We start from the raw sequence: 23,369 nt of genomic DNA on the forward strand, positions 1-23,369 counted from the left end.
TGTTTCTTAGTATAAACAAGGTTCTTTAAAAGGAGACTTGCAATCAATTTCATAAAAGATAAACAATCTAGAAAATTTAAAATAATGTAGACATTACAAAAATGAAATGTTAACTGAATAAAACAAAGGGTTTTGTAGTAATATTTTCGTGCAGAAAAAAAGTATCAAGGAGACCTGCACATAACTTAAAAAGTTATCTAATTTCCAAGTGTCAGAAATTTCATTACCAAGTTTCGATGCTATATAAACTTATCTCTTAAATCAACCAAATAAAAATCCCTAGTATTCAATCATATGGTAAGATATTCAGAAGCAAATAGTCTCACGAATCCTCAGAAAAAAGAGAAAATTAAGGCTAAAGAGATCAAACACCAAGTGTTCATCAAACCTTTCGGTCAACAGAGCCTTTATTAACATGCAAGTATCATTTGCCACAAGATATACAACTTTTCCTAATCCTTCAGTCCTTTTTCAATATTTTAACTTAAGGTTACTTGTGTATCTAACATAAAAAGTAACCTACTAAAATTGGTCAAAGTTAAACTTGGTTCGAGCTATCTCCTTAACCTTTAAGATCATTATTTAGGTTTATAATTGGAATTGTCACCAATTCCAGAATATAATTCTTGCACTTGATAATCTTCTACTAAACTATGTACCAGTATGTCTTAAGAAGTTACCAAAATATATGCAATTAACATATATATTTAATTGTTTTCAATAAGCTGGAAAGTACAATGTTAAGTCTTCTAAGAGGGAAATTATTTATAGAATTTGGTTGCGTATGGTTTTTGCAATTCCAGAAACACTGGTCCATATTAAACTAGTCTTGAAGAACTAAAGCTAAAAAGTTATAGACCTTAATGACAGCTTTGATTTACTAAGAAACAATAATATACCAAACTACAGTGCTCTTTTCCCATGCCTAAGCAGAGATTCTGTAATAGTTATTGAATATTTTTATCTGCTTAGTATAAAAGCTGAATGGCCTCTTTATATTTTAGTAGAAGACCCAGAGATGTTGGGCATATTTATTGGAACACATTTTAATTAACAGAATGTAATTAATATACTAAATCAAAGTGCTCTGTAAGACTTTCACTACATCTCTTCACATGTTTGTCATATTTTAAAACATTTCAGTTGGATGCAGGAAGACTGGAATAGTTCGAAAAAGATTAGCTTTTAAGATCTGGGTAACATTCCTGGTCTTCTAAAACATTTAAATAACCAGAAGTATAATCACAAGGGACTAGATAAGAAGGATGAATATTGCAAAAGAAGCTTTATAGTCAATGAAAGTACAGTACTTTGGATTGGCCAAAATGCACAGTACACATAAAATCAAGGTCATCTAGTTTACTTACTGCCCATGTGACTATAGTTCAAAAAGCCACTGCTCCAAAAGCCGTACCTAGGAATCATCCAAAATTGCTTTTAAATAAAGTTCTTAAATTGTAGCAATAAAACAAAAGGACAAGATACTTAAACAATACTGCAGTTTATCAAAAGACACATAAGAAATGTCAACTCTTATGTCTTTGACAGTTATAAAAATCAATATTTGGCTAAGTTATAAACTTGTTTATAATGTAATTATTTGCATAATTCTAGTAATGCTAATGACAGCTATAAGGTCAGAATAGGTTTTAAAAAAACACTAAAAACATAAAAATACATAGCCCCAATATTTACCTGTAGAATATTGTCCATTTATGACTAAATTTCAGCATTTATTATATCATCATTGCTCTAATTTAAAAATCACATCCAAAGAATAAGGCAAAAACTACCTACAAAGTGGCATATTTGTTTATTTCTCAATTTGTGAAAATGTCCTTAACTTGTTGATGTAGCAAACAAATTTCAACTCTGCTATGCAAAAGAAGAGACGATAATCTGCTTTGCAATGAACTTTAAAGTTCAATTGCGCACAGGCAACATGCTATATATGAAAAAAATTCTAACTGAACTACAGGTATTAAATACTGAAAAAAGTTAACAGTTTATTATAACTTATTTTATTTAACAATCTAGGAAGTTCGCAGCCATCAGCAGTTCCAGTGCAATTTCAGGTGCAATTGGGAATTCAGGAATCTCCGTGGAGCTGTTAGTGTAGCGAACCTTGTAAGTAAAATACATGCATACTTTTGATAGCACATGTGAGGGAATCTCTCTAAAATTGACTTCATTAGTTTCATTCTCAGCAAACTGACCTATAAAAGAAAAAAAGGTATGTTCGTTATGGGCTGAATTGTGTTCCTCTGAAATTCTTATGTTGAAGTCCCAACCCCCCAGTATTTCAGGGTGTGATTATTTGGAGATGGGGTGTTTTGTTTTTTTCCTGTTCAGGAAGCATTTTAAATATGAAATACTTCACAAATTTGCATGTCATTCTTGCACAGGGGCCATGCTATCATTCCAATTTTAGTATACGTACTGCCAAAGTGAACATGGAGATGGGGTCTTAAAGAGCTATTAAGGCAAAACAGGATTATTAGCATGAGCCCTAATTTGATGACTGGTCTCCTTATAAGAGATTAGGTCACAGACACAAGCAGAGGGAAGACAATGCAAAGACATAAGGAGAAGATGGCCATCTAGGAGACAAGCCTCAAGAGAATCCAACCCTGCTGGAACCATGATCTAGAATTTCTATCCTTCAGGACCACAAGAAAATAAATTTCTGTTGTTTAAATTACCCGGTCCCTGGCTCTTTGTTATGTAAACCATAGCAAACTATTACAACATGAAAAAAAACAACAACAAACAAACCCAAATAGCATCAAATAAAATATCAGCGTATAAACATACAAAAAAATCTTTATTAAGGTAACACTTGAGATTCATCAAGACTGAATTTTAAAAATTCTAATCCTCTCCCAAACTTTGAATACTTAAGGACCTTTTCCTAAATATCTTGATGGCAGGATTATTCAAATGTGAGTAGGAATCAAGTTTTCATGGACCATCAAGAGCCCTGTGCTATACTGGATTGCCATGTAAAAATAAGAAGTGAAATACTATTTATTTTAAAAACCCTTTCAGGAGTAAATGTACTGTTTCCCCCTTTAGTTTTTATGTTAATGAGATCATATCAGCGACTTCCCTTTATTTAGTTAACACTTCATAAACAATTTCTAGTAATCTCTCAGCATTTCTTTATCTATATAAAGGTTTTATTATTTAGCTGTTGTTATAGTAATAAAATATTTTCTTAGCAGTCAAGCACTAGCACGGCCTGAATATAAAGGGCAGAAACATATACTTTCTGAGAATGTAGTATTTTAAAAGTTTTCAAATGATTGTATTGGTTGGGAGGTGGGGTGGGGTGGGGGAAAAGAAGAGCAGGATTCAGCAAATAATTCACAGCAATAAGGTAACTTTTGGTTTGCCAATACTGAAAATTTCTTTTTTGAACATATATATGAAATATTAGCAACAGGTACTTATTAAGTGTTTCAAACTAAACATTAGGTTTTTAAAAAATATATTTTATTGATTATGCCATTAAAGCCCCAATTTGTCCCCCTTTGTCCCCCTCCATCCAGTACCCACATTTCTTTCAGCATTACCCACCTTAGTTCATGTCCATGGGACATGAATGTAAGCTCTCTGGCTTCCCCATTTCCTATTTGCTTCGTAACATGCCTGTATTTTGCACCTACCAATTTGTGCTTCTTGATCCTTGGGTCCTTCCCCCTCGAAACTAGTAACACTCCAAATGATTTCCATATGTATGATTCTGTTCCTGTTCTGCTTCTTTGCTTCATTATTTGAACTCAATTATTGATAGTTGTGAGTTTGCTGCAATTTTTATGTTCATAGTTTTCATCCTCTTGTTATATAGTTCTCTTTAGCATTTCATATAATAATGACTTGGTGATGAACTCCTTTAGTTTTACCTTGTCTGGGAAGCAACTTATCTGTCCTTCCATTCTAAATGATAGCATTGCTGGATAGAGTAATCTAGGTTGTAGGTCCTTGCTTTTCATGACTTTGAGTACTTCTTGCTAGTCCCTTCAAGCCTGTAAGGTCTCTTTTGAGAAATCCGCTGAGAGTCTTAAGGGAACTTCCTTTGTAGGTAAGCCCCTGCTTTTCTCTTGCTGCTTTTAAGATTCTCTCTTTATTTTCGAGTTTTGGCATTTTAATTATGATGTGTCTTGGTGTGGTCCTCTTTGAGTTCAACTTGCTTGGAATTCTCTGTCCTTCCTGGACTTGTATGTTTATTTCCTTCACCAAATTAGGGAAGTTTTCTTTCATTATTTTTTGAAATAAGTTTTGTTTCTTGTTCTTCCTGTTCTCCTAGCACCCCTATGATTTGGATTGTTGGCATGTTTAAAAATGTCCCAGAGGTTCCTAAGCCTATCATTTTTTTAAAAAATTCTTGTTTCTTCCTGTTGTTCTGATCAAATGCTTTTTTCCCTTCCTTGTGTTCCAGATTGTTGATTTGATTCTCGGCTTCATCCCCTCCATTCTTGGTTCCCTATAGATTACCCTTTTGTCCACTTAATGCAACCTGTATTGCTGCCTGGGTCTTTTTTATGCTGTTGCAGTATAACAGTGAGTTTCTGGAGCATCTTGATAAGCAGTGTTTTGAACCCTGTATCTGCTAGACTGCATTTAGGTCTTTCTCTGGAGTTTTGTTCTGTTCTTTCATTTGGACTATCTTTTTTTGTCTCCTCATTTTGGCAGCCTCCCTGTGTTTCTGTGATTTAGGTAGCGCCACTTTGACTCCCTGTGTTAGTAGTGAGGCCTATTGTAGAAAAGCACACTTGTTAAGTTATGTGGGCCAGAGCCTTAGGGCGAGCAACCCATGTCACCACTCTGTTGCTTTGTGGGAGAGGGCTTGGAGAGGGGACAATGCTGCTATCTGGCCTCTGGAGTTTTGTGCAGGAGGAAGCTTTCTCCCAGTACTTGCCCTGTTGCCAGTCACTTCGCTTTCTCCCCCTAGGTCACTGGTGCCCTTCCAGCTGTTGCTGACTCCCTGAGAGGGTAGGTCTGCATGAGTCCCAAGTCCGTTGCGGGCCCTTTAGGAGGAGTCTGAGGATCCTGCAGTTTCTTCCACTACCCCAACCCCCACTGTTTTTTACAGCCAGAAGTTATGGGGATTTGTCTTCCTGGAGACAGAACCCTGGGCTGTGTGTGATCTGGACTGCGGCTGAGAATCCCTTGCTCTTGAGGTATACCTCCTGGTTTTTATCCACCACACATGGATGTCGGACTGCTGCTTCCTATCTCCGGACCTCTCCACCTCATGGCACCTCTCCAGGTCTTTGCTCCTCCTACCATCAGGACGTATGTGGCTTCTTTAAATCTTGGGTTGTTGGACTTCCATACAGCTTGACTTTCCTACAATTCTGGGTGACATCTGTTTTGTAATCTAGTTGTATACTTCGCTATAGTTGTACTTGAAGGCAAGGTGTGTGCACCTACGCCTCCATCTTGACTGGACAAACATGTTTTCTTTTTGAGGTGAAATTCATATCACCATATTGAAGTGTACATTTCACAATGTTGTATAGCCATTCCACCTATCTTGTTCTGAAATATCTTATCACCCCTAAATAAAACCCTGTGCCCCTTAGCAATTACTCCCCATTTCTCTACCCCGAACCTGCACTTTCTATTATACCAATCTAATTTCTACCTCTACGGATTTAACTGTTCTGGATATTTCATACATATGGAATCATAAACTTGCTGCCTTTTGTGGATGGCTTCTTTCATTTATTGTAATGTTTTAAAGGTGCATCCACAATGTAGCATGTATTAGTACTTCATTCCTCCTTATGCAAAAAATCAGTTTTGGGCTGAAAGTTTGATCTTTAAGATAAAAAGCTCTGATTTTTATTTTTTATTTTTACATCTTAACTTGAGGATATACTCTTTAATTTTAGAGACAGGGGTGGGTGGGGGGAAAGAAAGGGGAAGAGACAGAAGGACAAAGAGACAAACAGAAGACATTCACTGATCAGTTGCCTCCCATATATTCCTTGACCGGGAATCAAATCTGCCACCTGTATGTGCCCTGATGGGGGATCGAATCTGTAACTTTTTGATGTACAGGATGACTAAAGCTATTTTTAAATTAAAGGAGAACAAGCTTACAAAAAAGCAAAAATCCTTTAATTTTAATTTTTAGCTAAAATTTTTGGCATGCCCATAATTTCTCCCCTGAAGTACACCCTAGTTCTGTCCAGAAGAAAATGATTCAACCTAGGAGCAAGAAGTCAGTCCTGCTAGCACCCAGACGTGGGTTCCTAAGATCCCAGTAGAATACATCAGGGCTCTTTGTAAAGGGGAAAAAAAATCATTTTTTTTTCCTGTACAGACTGTATTTCATGGTAACCAAATAGTCTTTTTAAAGAAAAAGTCTAATAAGTACAAAAGAAAGAATGCATTTATAAAATCAGTGTTTTATAACTCCAAATGAAGTATATCTCAGTGGAAATCACAATGAATGCTAAAACCATTATATGAAAGTCTAACTGAAGCACTGTTAATGGATGAATGAGCTTGATAACCCTGGTTCACTAATCAATCTTGACATTGCTAAAAGATGTGTTACAACAGAATACAATAATACCTATTATGAAGTATTATTGCCTAGTAAAATGAACCAGCTAATAATCAAGCCTCTGGAGTTCTAATTATGAGTTTACAAGATGAAACATTAAGCGTAATCAGAATGTTGACATTGTATTAATGTACTTGTTTCTTTGTAAAACTGCTGGTCTGTAAAAAAGGGAGAATATAGGGGGACTATTAAAATTTTGTAAATGAAATGACAATGTCAGAGATTTGCTTGAAATATTCTTTAAAAAGTGAGAACAGATCAAACAAGATTGGCAAACTATTGATAACTACTCATGCTATGTACATGGAGGCGTATTATTCTATTTCCATGTATGTTTTAAAATTTCCATAGCAAAAAATGTAGAAAAGGAACTGCAAGAAACACCAAAAAGCCAGAACAACCTTGGGAAAAAAAGTTGGAAGCCTCACACTTCTCAATGTCAAAACCTGAACAATATGACCATTCAGTGGGGTAAAGAATGGTGTCTTCAACACATGGTAGTGGTATGTCCACATGTAAAAGAATACTCATTCAAAAATTAACTTAAAATCAAAGACCTAAATATAAGAGCTAAAATGACTGAACTCTTGTAAGAAAACATAGGGGTAAATCTTCATGACATTGGATTTCGCAATAGACTTTGACAGGACTCAAAAAAACCCCACAAACAACAAAAGGGGTAAAAGATAAACTGGGCTTTATCACATAAAAACTTTTATTCATTAAAACACACTATTAAATGACAACCCACAGAATGGGAGAAAATATAAGCATTTCATGTATCTGATAAAAATCTGGTGTCCAGAATTTATAAAGAACTATTACAACTCAACAAGGAAAAAGACAATTAAAAAGTGGACTCGAAGAGACATTTCTCCAGAGGATACACAAATAGCCAGCAAGCACATGAAGATATATTCAACATCACTAGTCATTAGGGAAACGATAATCAAAACCACAATGAGATACCACTTCATACCCATTAAAATGCCTGGAATAAAACAACTGCAAATAAAGGATGTGGAGAGAAAACCACATGAGGAACCCTCATACATTGGTGGTAGGAATGTAAAATGGTTCAGCCACTGTGCAAAGTTTGACATTTCGTCTAAAAGTTAAACATAGAAATTACCACTTGTTCCAGAAATTCCAACCCTCAGAAATTTTCTTTCTTGAGGTAAAAAAAAATTACCTCGAAGAAAATTTTAAGAGTAGACATTTGGGAGGTGGTAATTGGTACAGATAAACTTTAGAAGTAGGAGCACAAATCAACAGAGTCCTGTGTTGAAGAAGGTGGCCATGGAAACTAACCTAGGGAAATGATCCTTCCTATTACAAATTAACCAATTTGGTTTTATTGAAACTAAGGTAAATAGCTATAAATTGAATATGGGCAGAAACCAACTTTTTCCCAATGCAACATAATCATGCAATATTCAAATATTTACTGTCTCCTTTAAATGTCTTAAGTCACTTAATTCAACTTAAAAATACATTCATCAAACACTGAAAGTGAGGATAAATGAAGAGAAAATAAAGAAATCTTTCCTACCTGGGCCACTCAACATGGCTTTTATTGTTCCTGATGTTAGTGCATGTTCCCTCTTTACAATAAATTCATGACCATCTGAAGATATCAATTTGACATACATGGCATCAGGGCCTTCACAGCCACCATAGGTTTTCTCTTCTCCATCTAAAGTAAAATAGTAAAATGATTTTTGAATCACAAAATTTATTGACAATAAACAGGTTTACCAAGGTTTGAAGAATTCACATCAGAAAGATTTCTGGAAGGTAACACCGACCAAGATTTTAGTTTTTAGACTTCTTATTTATTATTCTCTATACATTTTCCAGTGTCAGAGTAAAGTTTACATTCGAGGATTGTACCTTAAATGAAAATTTACCAGCATTTTTCAAGGAAGTATTACTAACAATATTTTTCTGACTACAGCAGCACACTCAAACTTGAAGACTATACCATATAAGCTCAACTTCTGACAAGTACAATTGTAAATGTTAGGGCTTCCTTTACTTAGGAATTTACTCTTGATCCATAAAAAAGATTATGAAAATAATATATTGCTTAAATTACTCCACAAATGAAAGTAATGAACACAGACAAATGTCAGGCTTTAAAAATGGAAAGTATAGGTAAGGAGACAGAGTGCCTAGATGTCACTTGCTACCAGCTCATCCACTGCTGTCATGCTGCCTTCGGTTAGCTCAATTTAACTTTCTGGGGGAGTATATGTTTCTGTATATCCCTTTAAGATCTTTCTCACAGGTTTAACTTCTACAATACTGTACAGACAGCATTTTAACATTTATGGTTACTAATATCTGAAGGAAAGTTTCTTATGGCTTATTCTACAAATTTAGGGAGCCCTAGAGAGGGCTTAGTTATTTTTTGCAAGGTAGACATTTTATATGTCTGTTAGGAAAGTTTCTAATATCCTAAGGTACAATTTATTCACTAGTAATCATAAGTTTTATCTGGTACAACATGTTACTAATCTGACCCCAAGAACACACAGTAAACATAAGCTGTTGATTTCAACAACTACTTTCAGTCTACTCTGACCATTTTCTAACTTGCATTCACTGACATCGAAGGTCTACCTTTCAGAAGAAAAACCAGCTTCTACTAGTTGAAATACTTACCCATTATTTTTTTATGAAACTTACCCATTATGCTCTTATGAAATTCTACTTCGCTTCCACAGGAAGTTTAGCAGTTTCCTGAAAATATAACAATGCTATATTAAGATTAACACTGAAATAACATGTTTTCACTATTATTTGGTATGTCCTTGTGTTACAAGTCTGTCTTTCTCTCTCAAGAAAGAAGTTCCAAGCCACTGCAATAAACAGTGTCAAGTTTCTGAACACCTGAGACAATAAAGTTGAAATACAGATTTACTGGTTTATTTTCCTTCAAGGTAACTATTGTGACAATAACTTAAAAATACAGATGCTTTTTATTGGGATCTAGACTGAACCTGAAGAGATCCTTGGCCTTAATCATTTTCCTATATACACTGTTCAACCTGATACTGGTAGACACTAAAACAAATATTTGCTGAACAAATGACAACTTGATAAACACAAGGACATGAAGTAACTTTCATGAGAATGAAAAAAAAGCCTGCGCTCTTCCTATGTAAATGAGTACCATCTACAACACATTTTATTGTTTCATCCCTTCTGTATACATACACTACCAAAGTTCTGAAATTTAACAGTAAAGTGGTAAAAATGTGTAATTTTTAAAGAAATCTTAAATTTAAAAAATAAGGTAATTGCTAAATGAAAAGTGTTCTTGTTTTCAGTAATTTGTATTTAACCATTTTTTCAAAGGAGGATTTTATTAATACCAATATTATTTTTATGCCATTATGAGGAAAACAGTATACCCTCGTTATCCTTTTCTGTAAGAAATTCCTGACCAATATTTTAATTCTCTCCTTAAGGGAAGGGTCAATAAAATGAACCACATTTTAGAGCAAGAAAGGAACTTGGAGATAACCTATGCCATCTCTCACCTTAAAAAACAAAAAAGATGAATGACTCGTTCCACATAGTGTAGTGGGAGCAGAATCAAATTTATTAGTCTAGTACAACTGCTAGCACTGAGAGATATTTAAAGTATCATTTGTAATGTGGGGTTACGGCAGCAGTGGCAACACATTATTACCAAAAATTTGAGGGCCTTGTAAGTGGTAAACATTGACTTAAATGCCTCATACACATTATCTCATTTTACAATGACATTTTCATAAGGAAATTACTGTACCAATTTTTAAAATTTCATTTACTTATTTTTAGAGGAAGGGGAAAAGGGGTAGAAAAAAAGGCAGAGAAACATCAGTTTGTTGCCTTTTGCATTTGCATTCCTCAAGCCCCAACCTGGAACCTGGCCTACAACCCAGGCATGTGCCCTGACTAGGAATCAAACCAGCAACCCGTTCGTAGGCAGCAAGCCCAGTACTCAATCCACCGAGCCACACCAACTAGGGCTGCTCCCATTTTAAAGATGAAGAAACACTCAGAGGTTGCTATTTGCTCAAGGCTTCTACAGCTTATGCGGCAGCTCCAGGATTTAAATCTAGGTAGGTATGTTTTATAGCCCAAATCTCCTTCCATTTCCATACTGCCAAGGTTAAAAAATTCTGGCTCCAGTTGAAACTTCTTATCCACAAGTGCTGAGAGCTGTTGATATATTTCCTTAGAACCTTGTCTAAAATTTAAAAACTGTACTATGTCATCTTATGATAATAACGGTAGGCAATTAAAAATTCATCAGTAATTACTTTCTTCTGTCCATACTGCTTTGCAATCATTCTTTTAAAACACAAACAAAACCAAACAGGACAAAAATGCTAGAAAAGCCAGAAGAACGAGACTTTCAAGTGCCAACTTTTCTGTCTGAAAAATTTTCAGAGCAAAATATCTAGAATGTTTACTTAACTAGCAGTAGCTAGGCAACTATGCAAAGTCAAATCATAGAAGCCCTTTGGGTAGCAACAGTTTCTCCATGGACTTCTTAATACAGTAAATCAATTCCACCATTTACACAAGGGTTAAAGAGGGAGGGGGAACATTCCCATCACTAACAAAGAAAGAGTTTATCAACAGCAAGAATTAAGAACAAATACTAAATCTGAGGTAGAAGCTAAAAATATCTGAAATACGATTAAATTTCGACTTAACCCACAAATTACCTATAAAAATCTAAGTTTGAGGTGGCAAAAATCTGTTCGAACATCTGAGCATCTATTTCATAACTGAGCTGAATTCTAGAAATGTGAATCAGGCAGGTAAAAGCACATGCTCGAGGAGTGTGGTCTGAGAACAGGTTCAGGCAGAAGACAAAGTGTAAACAGAGGCTTGACTAAGATCTCACTGTACCCTTAAAGTATTATATATAAACATTAGTCTTTCAAGGTTTTTAAATTTTTTGGGTAACAAATTCTAGGTAAGCCTAGGTCCTACACTGAAATCAGTTTTGAATCTAGTATCATTGAACGCTGAAAAGATCTTTGAACAGCCTTTCCTATTTCTGATTTGAAATTTTCATATACTATACTGCTACATGGATTTTTAGACTATATTTTGTTCCATCAACCTGTTTACACCTGACAAATATCCCCATTTTTAGTTACAATAACATTATAAACATGTTTTACTATACTACTGGGCAATTTCCTTTTTGTTATTACATATTTCTTGTTAGGTCTACTTTTGGATCCAGTTTTTATTATAAATGGGATCTGTTTTCCCATTATACTTTCTGAAAGGTTATTGCTGGAGTTTTAAAAAAAGCTTTCAAAATTCAGTAAGTTTACCTTGCATCCCTCCATCTTTGCTGAACTCTCTTAATAGTTCCAAGATTTTAGTTAATTTGTTCAGATTATTTAAACAGATTATAGCAACAACTGCAAATAAATCCATTCTTTATATCTTTCTTTTTACATTGCATATTTACTAAGAAAAAAATGTTAGATGTTTCATATTACTCACAAATACACTGCAGATTGAAGTATCAAATATAAAAATACCACTCTGGAAAAATAGATGAAAAAAATACAAATGGCTCATAGACCTATAAAGGAAATGCCTGGTCTCAATTGTAATCAGTAAAATGCAAACAAATATTCATACTTGCTAAGAATCAGTGTTGAAGGGAAGAGGAAATGGGTGATACCAAATAAAAGGCACAACAGTTTGGGAAGGCAGCAGCAGAATTGTCAGGAGACCAACTCTTGTTATCTACTTTAGAGAAACTCTGGCATCATGTGCAAAGGCAAGTAGGTTCTTTACAATAGTATGCATATAAGTGAAAAACTGAAAATACCTTAAAAGTTTCAACAATTAAGGAGTAAGCTAAATAAAAAATAGTATATCTGTACTTGTGAATATGAGGCAGTGAAAAGGGAAAGGTTAAATCCATACTTGCTGACATATAAATACCAAAATAAAATTTTATTTTACTTTTTCCTGTAGCCTGTAGAATTGCAGGTTGGTCTATAATTACTCTGGAGTCATTAAGCCATGGACTCAAAGAAATTTGCTGTTAAAATGGCTTGATGGAGTTAGGTGTCACTGCATAAGTTCCAGTACTGCTTGAGTGCCCCAACCAGGTACTGAAACTGCAACCCAGCTATGTGTCCTGACCAAGAATTGAGCCCACCACCCTTCTATTTATAGGACAATGCTCCAACCAGCTGAGTCACACCGGCCAGAGCAACACTGAGAACAATTTTAAACTAAGTTGTTTAAACCGACTGAAGGCCAGCTTGAAAAAAATTGAAAAAGAAGCTGAATTAAGATCTGGGTCAAGATGAAGACATAGGTAACCACACTTCACCTCCATACCCAACTTCAGCAAAAATTACAACTAGACTACAAAACAAGTATCACCCAGATTTGTCAGAAAATGAGTATATATGGAAGTCCAACCGCCAAGGATTTAAAAGAAGCCACATTCATCCAGATGGGTAACTTTTGTACCACAGTCCACACTACTAAGATGGAGTTAAAGGAGCCCCACCTGATACACAGAAACAAACACAGGGAGGCTGCCAAAATGAGAAGACAAAGAAATATGGACCAAATGAAAGAACAGAACAAAGCTCCAGAATAAAAACTAAACAAAATGGAGACAAGTAACAGTTCAAAACACTGCTTATCAGGACACTCCAGAAACTCACTGTGTATTGCAACAGCATAAAAAAGACCCAGGCAGAAATACAGGTTGCATTAAGTGAAATAAAGGAAAATCTACAGGGAACCACGAGTCGGGCGGGGGGGGTTTGAAGCCAAGAATCAAATCAACAATCTGGAACATAAGAAAGAAAAAAGCATTCAATCAGAACAGCAAAGAGAAAATAATTAAAACAAAACAAAACAAAACAAAGATAGAATAGGGAGCCTCTGGGATGTCTCCAAAATGTACCAACACCCGAACCATTGGCATGCCAGAAAAGGAAAAGCAAGAAATTGAAAACTTAAAAAAAAAAAAAAAAGAAAGAAAATGTTCCTAATTTGGTGAAGGAAATAAACGTACATGTCCAAGAAGGTCAGAGAAACCCAAACAAGTTGAACCAAAAGAGGACCACAACAAGATACATCATAAGTAAAATGCCAAAGTTTAAAGAGAAAGCCTTAAAAGCAGCAAGAGAAAAGCAGAGACTTACCTACAAAGGAGTTCCCTTAAGACTCTCAGCTGATTTCTTAAAAGATACTTTGAAGGCTAGAAGGGACTGGCAAGAAGTACTCAAAGTCATGGAAAGCAAGGACTTACAACCTAGACTACTCTATCCAGCAATGCTATCACTTAGAACAGAAGGACAGATAAACTGCTTCCCAGACAAGGTAAAACTAAATGAGTTCATCATCACCAAGCCATTATTATATGAAATGCTAAAGGGAACTATATAAGATCAAAACTATGAACATGAAAGTAGAACAAATTCACAACTATCGACAACTGAATCTAAAAAACTAAACAAACAAACAGAACAGGAACAGAATCTTAGAGATCATTTGAAGGGTTATCAGCTGGGAAGGGGAAAGGGGGAGAATGGGAGAAAAGGTACAGGGATTACAAAACACAAATTGGTAGCTACATAATAGACAGAATGATGTGAAGAACTGTATAGAAAATGGAGTAGCCCAAGAATACATATGCATGACCCCTGGACATGACCAGTAAGGGAGGGGATTGCTGGAGGGAATAGGGGCACCTGGCAGAGGGGCGCAAAGTGGGAAAAACTGGGACAACTTTAATAGTATAATCGATTAAATATACTCTTAAAATTTATTTTATTTTTTAACCTCACTTGAGGACATGCTTATTGATTGGAGAAATGAGGGAGAGAGAGAAAGGGAGAGAAACACTGATTGGTTGTCTCATACATACCCTGAATGGGATGGGACAGAAACCTCAACCTAGGTGTGTACCCTGACTGGCAATCAAACCCGACCTTTCGGTTCATAGGACAACATTCAATCAACTGAGCTACACCAGCCAGGGCTAACCCTTTTTTTCCTTAATTTTAATTTTCAATTACAGTCTACATTTAACATTATTTTGTAAAAGTTTCAGTTGTACAGCATAGTGGTTAGATAATCATATACTTGACAAAGAGTTCTCCCTACCCCCAATATTTCTAGTACCCACCTGGCACCATACAGAATTATTACATTATTATTAACTATATTCCCTATGCTGTACTTTACTTCCACATGCCAAGATAAAGTGTTCATTTTTTAAATTATTTTCATTTTCAATTACGGCTGACATATATTATTTTCAGGGGTATAACCCAGTGATTAGACACTATGTAACTTATTAAGTGATCATTCTGATATAACTTGTACCTAAATGACACCATACATAGTTTAATATTAGACTATTATTGACTATATTCCCTATGCTGTATTTTAGATCCCTATGACTATAATAACCAATCTGTACTTCTTAATCCCTTCACCTTTTCACCCAACCCCCCAACTCCCTCCCATCTGGCAGTCACCGAGAAAATTTCATTTTTTAAAAAGCAGTTTAGAATGACACATACAGTTTGAAGCTATTATGTAAAATGTGACTTCTTGCCTATTAATGTTTCCTGCAGATAAATAAATGCATAAAAACACATGTTCAAAAGTGTAAATAACTAGGAAACTATGATTTAAAGCTTATTTTTCAAAAGCAACAAATAAACATGCAGAACCAAGCCAAAAATGAAGGGAATGATGGTTAGTCAGCCTGATGATAATTAACTACATATAATATGGTTAATTGGAAAACAAAGTAAATTACATTGACCAAATATTAACTAATGTTCAGGCTATTTAAAGAGGCTTTGGCCACATAAAAGAAATTGATAGAAATCAGGACACAATTCCAATCTACAAAAAGACATAAAAATATCCTGCCTAGCATGTGGTTACAGTGTCACTGATTTCATGTATCTGAGGATGAGTTTAAAAATTCTCATTCTGGCCATTCAACTCATAACAATGCTTCTATATTTCTTAGGTAAATGATCTTAGTATTAATACTCTTACCAAACAGTATCCTTTCTCGTGTTTTCTTCTACTGTACAATTCATAGTTTCATCCACCATTAACTAATGTTTCACAGCCGCCTTATAAGTATGTCTTTTTAGATCAATCTGTCAACAATTACTGGTAGTTGTAAGTTTTCCAAGGCAGGAAGGTTCTTTCTTTGTGACGCACACATCTAGCAGACAATGGTGATTATGTGGTAATGTTAACAGAATAAAGTTCATAGAATAATGTACCTTCCACATATATTTTCCTCAGCTTTCCAACAAAATAGTTATTCAATGGCACCATGCTTTTGACGGAGGTTGATTCTTTTCATATTTTTCCTTGATTATGGTCTTTAACAAACCGAAACTTTCAGATAACTACAATAAAAACTGTTCTTTCTCAGAAACATCTATTTAAATTTACTAAAATATTATAGGTTATATTGGGGGAAGGAAGTGCCTAAGAAAGGGGACAGTATTCCACCTTTCACAACAGAATTAAGTCTGAATTCTCATTCTTTTTTTAAAAGGCATATATCAGGATCAGCCATTCTTTTTCTATATTCTAGGTATTTTCCTCTTTAAAAAAATATTTTATTTATTTATTTATTTTTAGAGAGGGGGTGGGGAGGAGAAAGAGAGGGAGAGAAACACCAGTGTGTGGTTGCCTTTCACATGGCCCCCACTGGGGACCTGGGGACCTGGCTCGCAACCTAGGCATGTACCTTGACTGGGAATTGAACCCTTTGATTCGCAGCCTGTGCTCAATCCACTGAGCTACACCAGCCAGGGCTGAATTCTAATTCTTAAAACAATTACATTTTAAAGACCTCTAGGGCATAGAAACATTATGAAATTATAACCAAAACATCAGTCTCACAATTCTTCATATACCACATAAATTGTTAGTTATAAAATAAGTGTATAAAATATGTCCTCCTATACATGATTTCTGGAATTTCATATTTCCTACAACTCACTCAGTTATCTTTACACTTCTATCTTGAGACTCAAACAGGTTAGGTGATGAGACTTCTTTCTTCACCTTCTAAATTCCACCCCCACAAAAAGGGAGGGGGCCTAAATTGTGTCCTAAGTTCCTCCCAACTCTACCATTTCATGACTGAACTCATCAGTAATTCATCCTCCCTCTACAACAAATGCCTGGAACTCCCAATTTCCCATCTTTATTAAAAAGAGCCGCTCCCATACAGCACAGAGCTTTCCAGCTCCCGTGTTATGTTCCTACTGAGTATATCTCACCCCTGTAAACTATATAATCTCCCTTAGACAATGATCTCCAAACTCCTTTGTTTGGTTAAAAAGTATGAGGAAATAGTCCCACTACATAATGTATGCTTAAGTACAGATTCTTACATTATAAAATGACTTAAAAGAACTTTTGAAATACTGGGCTAAAAATAAATATAAAAAAATAAACATTTAGAGCAAGTCAGTTAAAATGGATTAAGACATTATCAATGTAACTGCAAAGATTTTGCAGATTTTCTAGTACTGAAAAATATACAAAAGCCCCTGAAAACAAGCCTTTTACAAGACAAACTAATACAACTTTAGAACTTGATATATAAGGCTGATTGTAAGTTCTGATTACAAACCATTGCCTAAGTATATTACAAAATTATCATAAGGTAACGAAACTGGCACCTCAACTGGAAGTTTATATATATTTACACACACTATATTTTTTGGAATGGAAGATAATTATATTTATTTGTTTAACACTCTGTTAAAGAGTTCACCAGTATTGGCCTCACCCATGTCTCATTGTCCTTAAATCCCCTACCTCCCTGCCCTATCTAATGTACCCACCCAAATTCCAACACTGCCAAACCCAATTCTCTGCCTAGCTCAGGCCTCAAGAACTGAATATAGGTGGAGAAAAGACACAGCCATATTGGCTGATTTTAATTTTCATTTCATGCTCATACCCTTTAAATAAGCACTTGAATCCTCCTAGCAAATTGGCTTGCCTAACTCTGAGAACATTTACAGCTTCTTCGAAACCTCCAATACCCGTCTCTTCCCTGCCCTGACCACTTCTTCATCAAGAAAATGGAAACAATCACTAAGCCTTACCTTTCCTCTTTCATCTTACCTGCATGTAAGATGGAGAACCGAACCCACCCCTGGAATTTAATTATAAAAAACTGTGAATGTCTTCTTACACTTTTAAACTTCAGTTACTTTCAAAGTACTCTCCATTTGATGCAACACACCTATCAAGTCTTCCTACTGCTCAAAACAATTTTTTGAACTTTGGATTTTGATGCCTTTTAGAGCTTCTGCCACTTTTTGTTTCACCTCTACCACATCAGCAAAAACTGTTTCCCTTTGGGGACCTTTTTTTCATTCAAGAAACAAAAAATTCGTTTGGGGTGACACTGGGTGAACTGGGAGGGTGGGGCCTGAGGGTCATGCTGAACACTCAGCAGTTTAGGCAGGTGTGCTTGTAAATCATCTGTCATGAAGTGGACAAAAAGCGTGAGTCTTCAAAAAAAATTCACTGAAGTGGAACACAGCCTCTTGCAACAATGCCAGTTGGCATACTGATTATAGATGGGTTCCCAGAACACTCACCTAGCGGGAAAGTCTTCAAGGGACCCACCCTCCAGAAGATAATTCTAGTTTTTTGGGTCTCCCTCCCCTAGATACCATATACTTTCTACCCACCTGTTTCAAAAGTAAAGTAGAAACTATCCTTCTATCCAAGGCCAACCTTCCCACATAAGGACATTTATTCAAAGATTTNCAACAATGCCAGTTGGCATACTGATTATAGATGGGTTCCCAGAACACTCACCTAGTGGGAAAGCCTTCAAGGGACCCACCCTCCAGAAGATAATTCTAGTTTTTTGGGTCTCCCTCCCCTAGATACCATATACTTTCTACCCACCTGTTTCAAAAGTAAAGTAGAAACTATCCTTCTATCCAAGGCCAACCTTCCCACATAAGGACATTTATTCAAAGATTTTCTTGCCATTATCCCCAACAACTCATAAAAATGCTGTAATATCACTATCATTCATTTCTCCTTAACCCACTTTGATAATTTTTGGCCCACCCGTTCATTCAAAGGGCTCTTACTGAATTTCAACTACTTTACTTGGTCATATGATCAATTTTTAATCCTCCTCTTATTCAGAGCAGGGTTTCACAGTAGACTTTACTGCCTCCTTCCTGAAGTTTCCTACTCTTAGTATTACTGACGTTACACTTTTCTGCTTCCATCACCTTTTGCTCTTCTGACCAGAGTGCTCCCAGTCACCTCCCTCTTCTCCATTAATACTCTATACTTAATGTCCTCCAGTCCAAAGATTTAAAATATCACTTATAAAGTTTGACTCCCAGGTTATCTCTTTAGCCAGACATATCCCCCGAGAAACAGTAGTGCAAATCCAACTTGGCTACTGCTCATACTCTGAACTGTATACTAGTTATCAAACTCATTACATCCCTTAAAGAGCTCCTGATTTATTCCTCAGAAACCAGTGCACCCTTGCCAGCCTTCCTAATTTCAGTTCATCCAGGTGCTCCTGCAAAACAATCGATTTCTCAAAAAAAAAAAAGCTTTTTGTTGCCTGTTTTAGGCCCAGGCATGAAAGTAAGACCCATTTGGCTCCATCTTAAAATTACATTCTAAATCAAACCACTTCTCACTAACTTACAACTCAACACTACCATTTCCCAACTGGGCTATAATTGAGCCTCCTAAGGAGCTGGTTTCCCCACTTTTCTCCAGCTTGGTCTATTCTCCACCCAGAAACTAGTTATCAAGAGCACAAATTAGTTGTCGCTCCTATGCACAAAATCCTCTAATGGCTTCTCATTACAGACAAAAAAAAAAAAAGAATATCGAGGTCCATCTCATTTAGACCTTGTCAAATCACCCTGAAATCATCTCCCATCACTCTTCCTTCACTATGCACTAGCTACACTGGTGTCCTTAGAATTATAATAGGTCAGGTTCATTCCTCCTGTAAGGTTGCATTTGCAGTTAATGCTATCTAAAATTCCTTCCCGCACATTTTCCAAATCATTTTGGTCTTCAGGCAAAACATCAACTCCTCAGAGAGGTAGATCTTCTCTGTTCACATATCAATCAAAATTAGACAGCCCCAACCTACTCACTCTGACTTAATCTAACTCTAATCTCGCTGTATTTTCTTCACATTCATCACCACCTGAAACTGTTATTTGCATACTTTCTACATATCCTCTCTTTCCTCAAGCTCCAAGAGGGCAGGACTATATAGTGGCATATAGTGGATGCTCAATAAATATTTCTGTAATGAATGGGGCCATTGTTTTTTTTAATAACCAAGGCTTTAAATTTCAGGCATCAATGGATGGGCTTTAAATTTTTTTTTTTAATTTTACTTATTTATCTTTAGAAGGAAAGGGAAGGAGAGAGGGAGAGAAATATCAATGTATGGTTGATTCTGGTGCATTCCCTGCTGGGAACTGGCCTGCAACCCAGGCATGTGCCCTAACTGGGAATCCAACAGCGGTTGTTTGGTTCACTGGCCCATGCTCAATCCACTGAGCTACACCAGCCAGGGCTGGATGGGCTTTTTTGATCTCAGAAAGTGTAAATGTTAAGCACAGGTTAGCTAAAATGTATTAACACATTAGTGTAACTGCAAAGATTTTTCAGATTATTTTCTAGTACTTTGGGGGGAAAAATCTATCCCCCAAAACTCCAAACAGCGTTTTATAAGACATAAATATTACTTTAGAATTTGATATACAAGCCTGCATAACCTCTGACTACAAATTACTGCCTTATTACAAAATTACCATAAAGTAATGAAATTGGTGTCCTTAACTTTAAATTTTTATATGCTTATAGATACATATTTTGGAATGGCAGGTAATAAGCCTCGTAAATAAGGAGAAAAGAAGAGTCATTTAAAAACGAAGTTTGAAGCCCAAATCACTGGCAATAAACAATAACATCCATGATGACTGGGACCACAGCAGTATCCTTGCCATTGTATTTCCAGAATGAATGAATCCACTGTAAACTGTGATGTAAAAGAGGTTAGAGATTTATCATTTTGGTCCACTAAACAGAAAACTACAGGTGAATCAAAAAGCAAATTTGGCAGTCTGAAAATGAGCTTTTAAAACTCTAAAGGATGTCAGTTGTTTTCTACACTGAAGGCGATGTAGAGTAGAAATACTAACAATTAATGACCCAAACTCCACAGCTATAGGTTATTAAAGAGATTTTCGTTTCATAAGAGAAACTCAGGGACCACAGTACTTGGCACTAGATACCCTTCAGGTAAGCCTGGGAGGTAGATGCGCGACCACCTGAAACCACCAAGTCGGCCAGAGATGGACCAGATGGTTGCCCACAAGGTAAACTCGGGGTCCAGCAGCTGGAAAGAGCGAGAGCCCTGTATTAGGACTAGGAACTGCCTCTAAGAAGAGAACGAATCTTAGTGCATGTGAGGAAAGCAAAAATAAAAAGCCACAGAGCTGCCATGTCCTAACTCCACCCTCCGCGTGCTCAGCCCACAGATGGCCCAGTCTCCCCGCCGCCGCCGTCCCTCCTTCCACACGTTTCTTAGCCCACTGAACGGCGCCGAGAAAGGTCCGGCCGTTCTCTTCTCCCCTCCCCCAAACCAGAGGCAGAGGAGGCCCCAGGAGGTTGGGAGCTTCCGTTCCTTCCCCGCCCAAATGGGAAAAAGTGGGCAGTGGGGAAACGAGCGCGCCCCGTACGAGCCCCTGTCGTCCTCCATGAGGTCCCAGAGCTCCGTTCCTACCCAAACCCGAGACTCACCGGTTAGCACTGCAGCCACTGCACCAGGTCCCCGCACACCACCACAGCCCCCACTCCAGGGCCGCCCCCCCCACCCCAGAAGCCTGCCGCCGTTGCTTCCGGGGCAGTTGGAGGAATTACTTCCGCCGGGTTACGACGCTTTCCACCACACGCGGGAGATTAGTATCTGGTAAAGCAGAGATGCACTGAAAGAGCGTCGCCCACTTCCGTCCACAGGAAGTGCACAGCGCCCCCTTCTTTCAATGCCACACTACCTCAGGCCAGCGTCGGGGCTCAGCAATCACTCGCAAATCTCAACCAATGGGATACTAGGTCTTCTGAGTCCCAGTATGCAGCGCCGACCCTGATCCAGTCTCCTTACGGACGATATCGTCAGAGAGAGGCTCGCGCGCGCGCGTGTGTGTGTGCGTGTGTGTGTGTGTGTGTGTGTGTGTGTGTGTGTGTGTTGTGGGGGGGCGGGGAAGGCCGCACTACACTCTGGGGTTTGTAGTTTTCCGGCCGGTCCGGCGGGTTTGGTCGAGCAGTAGTGCATCCTGGGACTTGTAGTTTGTCACGCTTGCTTTTAGGATTTGGGCGATTTTAGAAGTTGTTCCTGCCTCCCTTTTACGGGTACGCCTGGATGCTGGAGATTCTCTGCAGAAGAAAGATCGAAAGGTGGGAGTGCGGTTTCCATGCTAATAAAATCGTGTTTTTTAGGAAGCAACATTCTTGTTGTAAGAAGTTGCAGTGTGTATTGGAAAAGCTTCTCAACTGCTCGCGCAATCGGCAGGCCTCATTTCCTCTCTTCCCGGTACCGTCCAGTGTTTTCCGAAAATTGCCCCACCCCTCCGTCTCCTCCCATTCCTGGGGTTGCTCAGCTGTTTTGGATTCAGAGATCACAGAAATTCCGGCCTCTGCAGCTAGTACTTAATTCTGAGACCATCTGTTATTCCACGCCCCCTCTTCCCCCGCACCCTCTCTTGCTGTCTCTCTACCCACCTATCCTTTTTTCTTGCTTTTTTTGTGGTTAATATCAGGTACCCTTCCGGGTAGGCTGAAAGAGCTAAATATTCACCCTTTTTACAGGACTTTTGCACGCAAGAAAAGTAAGGCCAAAAAGCTCACCATCGCAAGTTACTCAACTAAGCACTATTGCACCGTAAAGGGAAACAGATACTGACGATCCAAAGCTTGTGGACCTGATTAATGACTTTTGCCTGGAAGACATTTTTAGTTGATTTGGCAGATAAGCTGTATTGCTTTTTACCGAAAGACTTTCCTGGGTTAACTTATCAAAGTCTTTGAAAAAGCTGTTAAACTTTTTTGGTTGTAATGGGAGTAAGAGTTTGGAGGGGAGGAGACGCAATGGCATGAGAAGAGGAGGCTGTGGGCCCATTTTCAGACTTTTTCTTCTTCTGAAGTGTCTTTTTCTCTCCTATCTTGCCCTTTTTTGCTCGCTACATTATCACCCTATAAAGGATGATAGTAATCTAGAGAATGATAAAATTTTAGAGGTGAGGATACTGAAGCTAGCTAATGCCAGACTTAAGGTTAGAATCTAGGGTAAGACTTTTTTCTTTTGTGCAAAGTTATATTAAAATATTATTTATGTAACCAATATAAATGTTTATTATAAAAATGCAGCAATTGCAGATGAGTTTGTTTTTTCCCATGACCTTTTACACAGATCATGCACTTGATTGTTCTGATGTGTTGCCTGTGTTGTTGACAGACGACACCATCTTACTGGTAGAAAGTTAGCAACTATTTCAAATGACATTTGATAATAGTGAAAAAGAAAGCGCCAAAGCTGGGCTGCATTTGAACATCAAGGAGACAAAAAAATAAAATAAAAGACTGCAGAAAAAATACATAACTTTAACACAGACAACAAAAACATTGAAATTGTTAAAGATTTACCTTGGTTCTCTCA

The 23,369-nt window shown here is 37.2% G+C and overlaps 1 protein-coding gene and 1 pseudogene across 1 annotated transcript; both read right to left on the bottom strand.

Annotated features, from left to right (window-relative positions):
* Positions 1 to 397: 397 nt before the first annotated feature.
* Positions 398 to 21,563, bottom strand: ELOC (elongin C). Its single transcript, XM_037039712.1, has 4 exons — positions 21,458 to 21,563; positions 9,272 to 9,325; positions 8,133 to 8,276; positions 398 to 2,216 (listed from the first exon to the last, which is right to left on the bottom strand). Exons 2-4 carry the CDS (start codon positions 9,273 to 9,275, stop codon positions 2,026 to 2,028), a joined length of 339 nt encoding a protein of 112 aa, XP_036895607.1. The 5' UTR covers positions 9,276 to 9,325; positions 21,458 to 21,563; the 3' UTR covers positions 398 to 2,025.
* Positions 2,361 to 2,453, bottom strand: LOC118982598 (uncharacterized; annotated as a pseudogene).
* Positions 21,564 to 23,369: the final 1,806 nt, after the last annotated feature.

Source organism: Sturnira hondurensis, unplaced genomic scaffold, assembly GCF_014824575.4.
Source record: "Sturnira hondurensis isolate 20B ecotype Veracruz unplaced genomic scaffold, ASM1482457v3 Scaffold0025406, whole genome shotgun sequence".
NCBI lineage: Eukaryota > Metazoa > Chordata > Mammalia > Chiroptera > Phyllostomidae > Sturnira > Sturnira hondurensis.

Excerpts from the sequence above, each read along its gene's own strand:
- ELOC (XM_037039712.1), bottom strand. Across the intron at positions 2,217-8,132 it reads AGCCATGTTGAGTGGCCCAG|GTCAGTTTGCTGAGAATGAA; the intron begins GTAGGAAAGATT and ends TTTCTTTTATAG.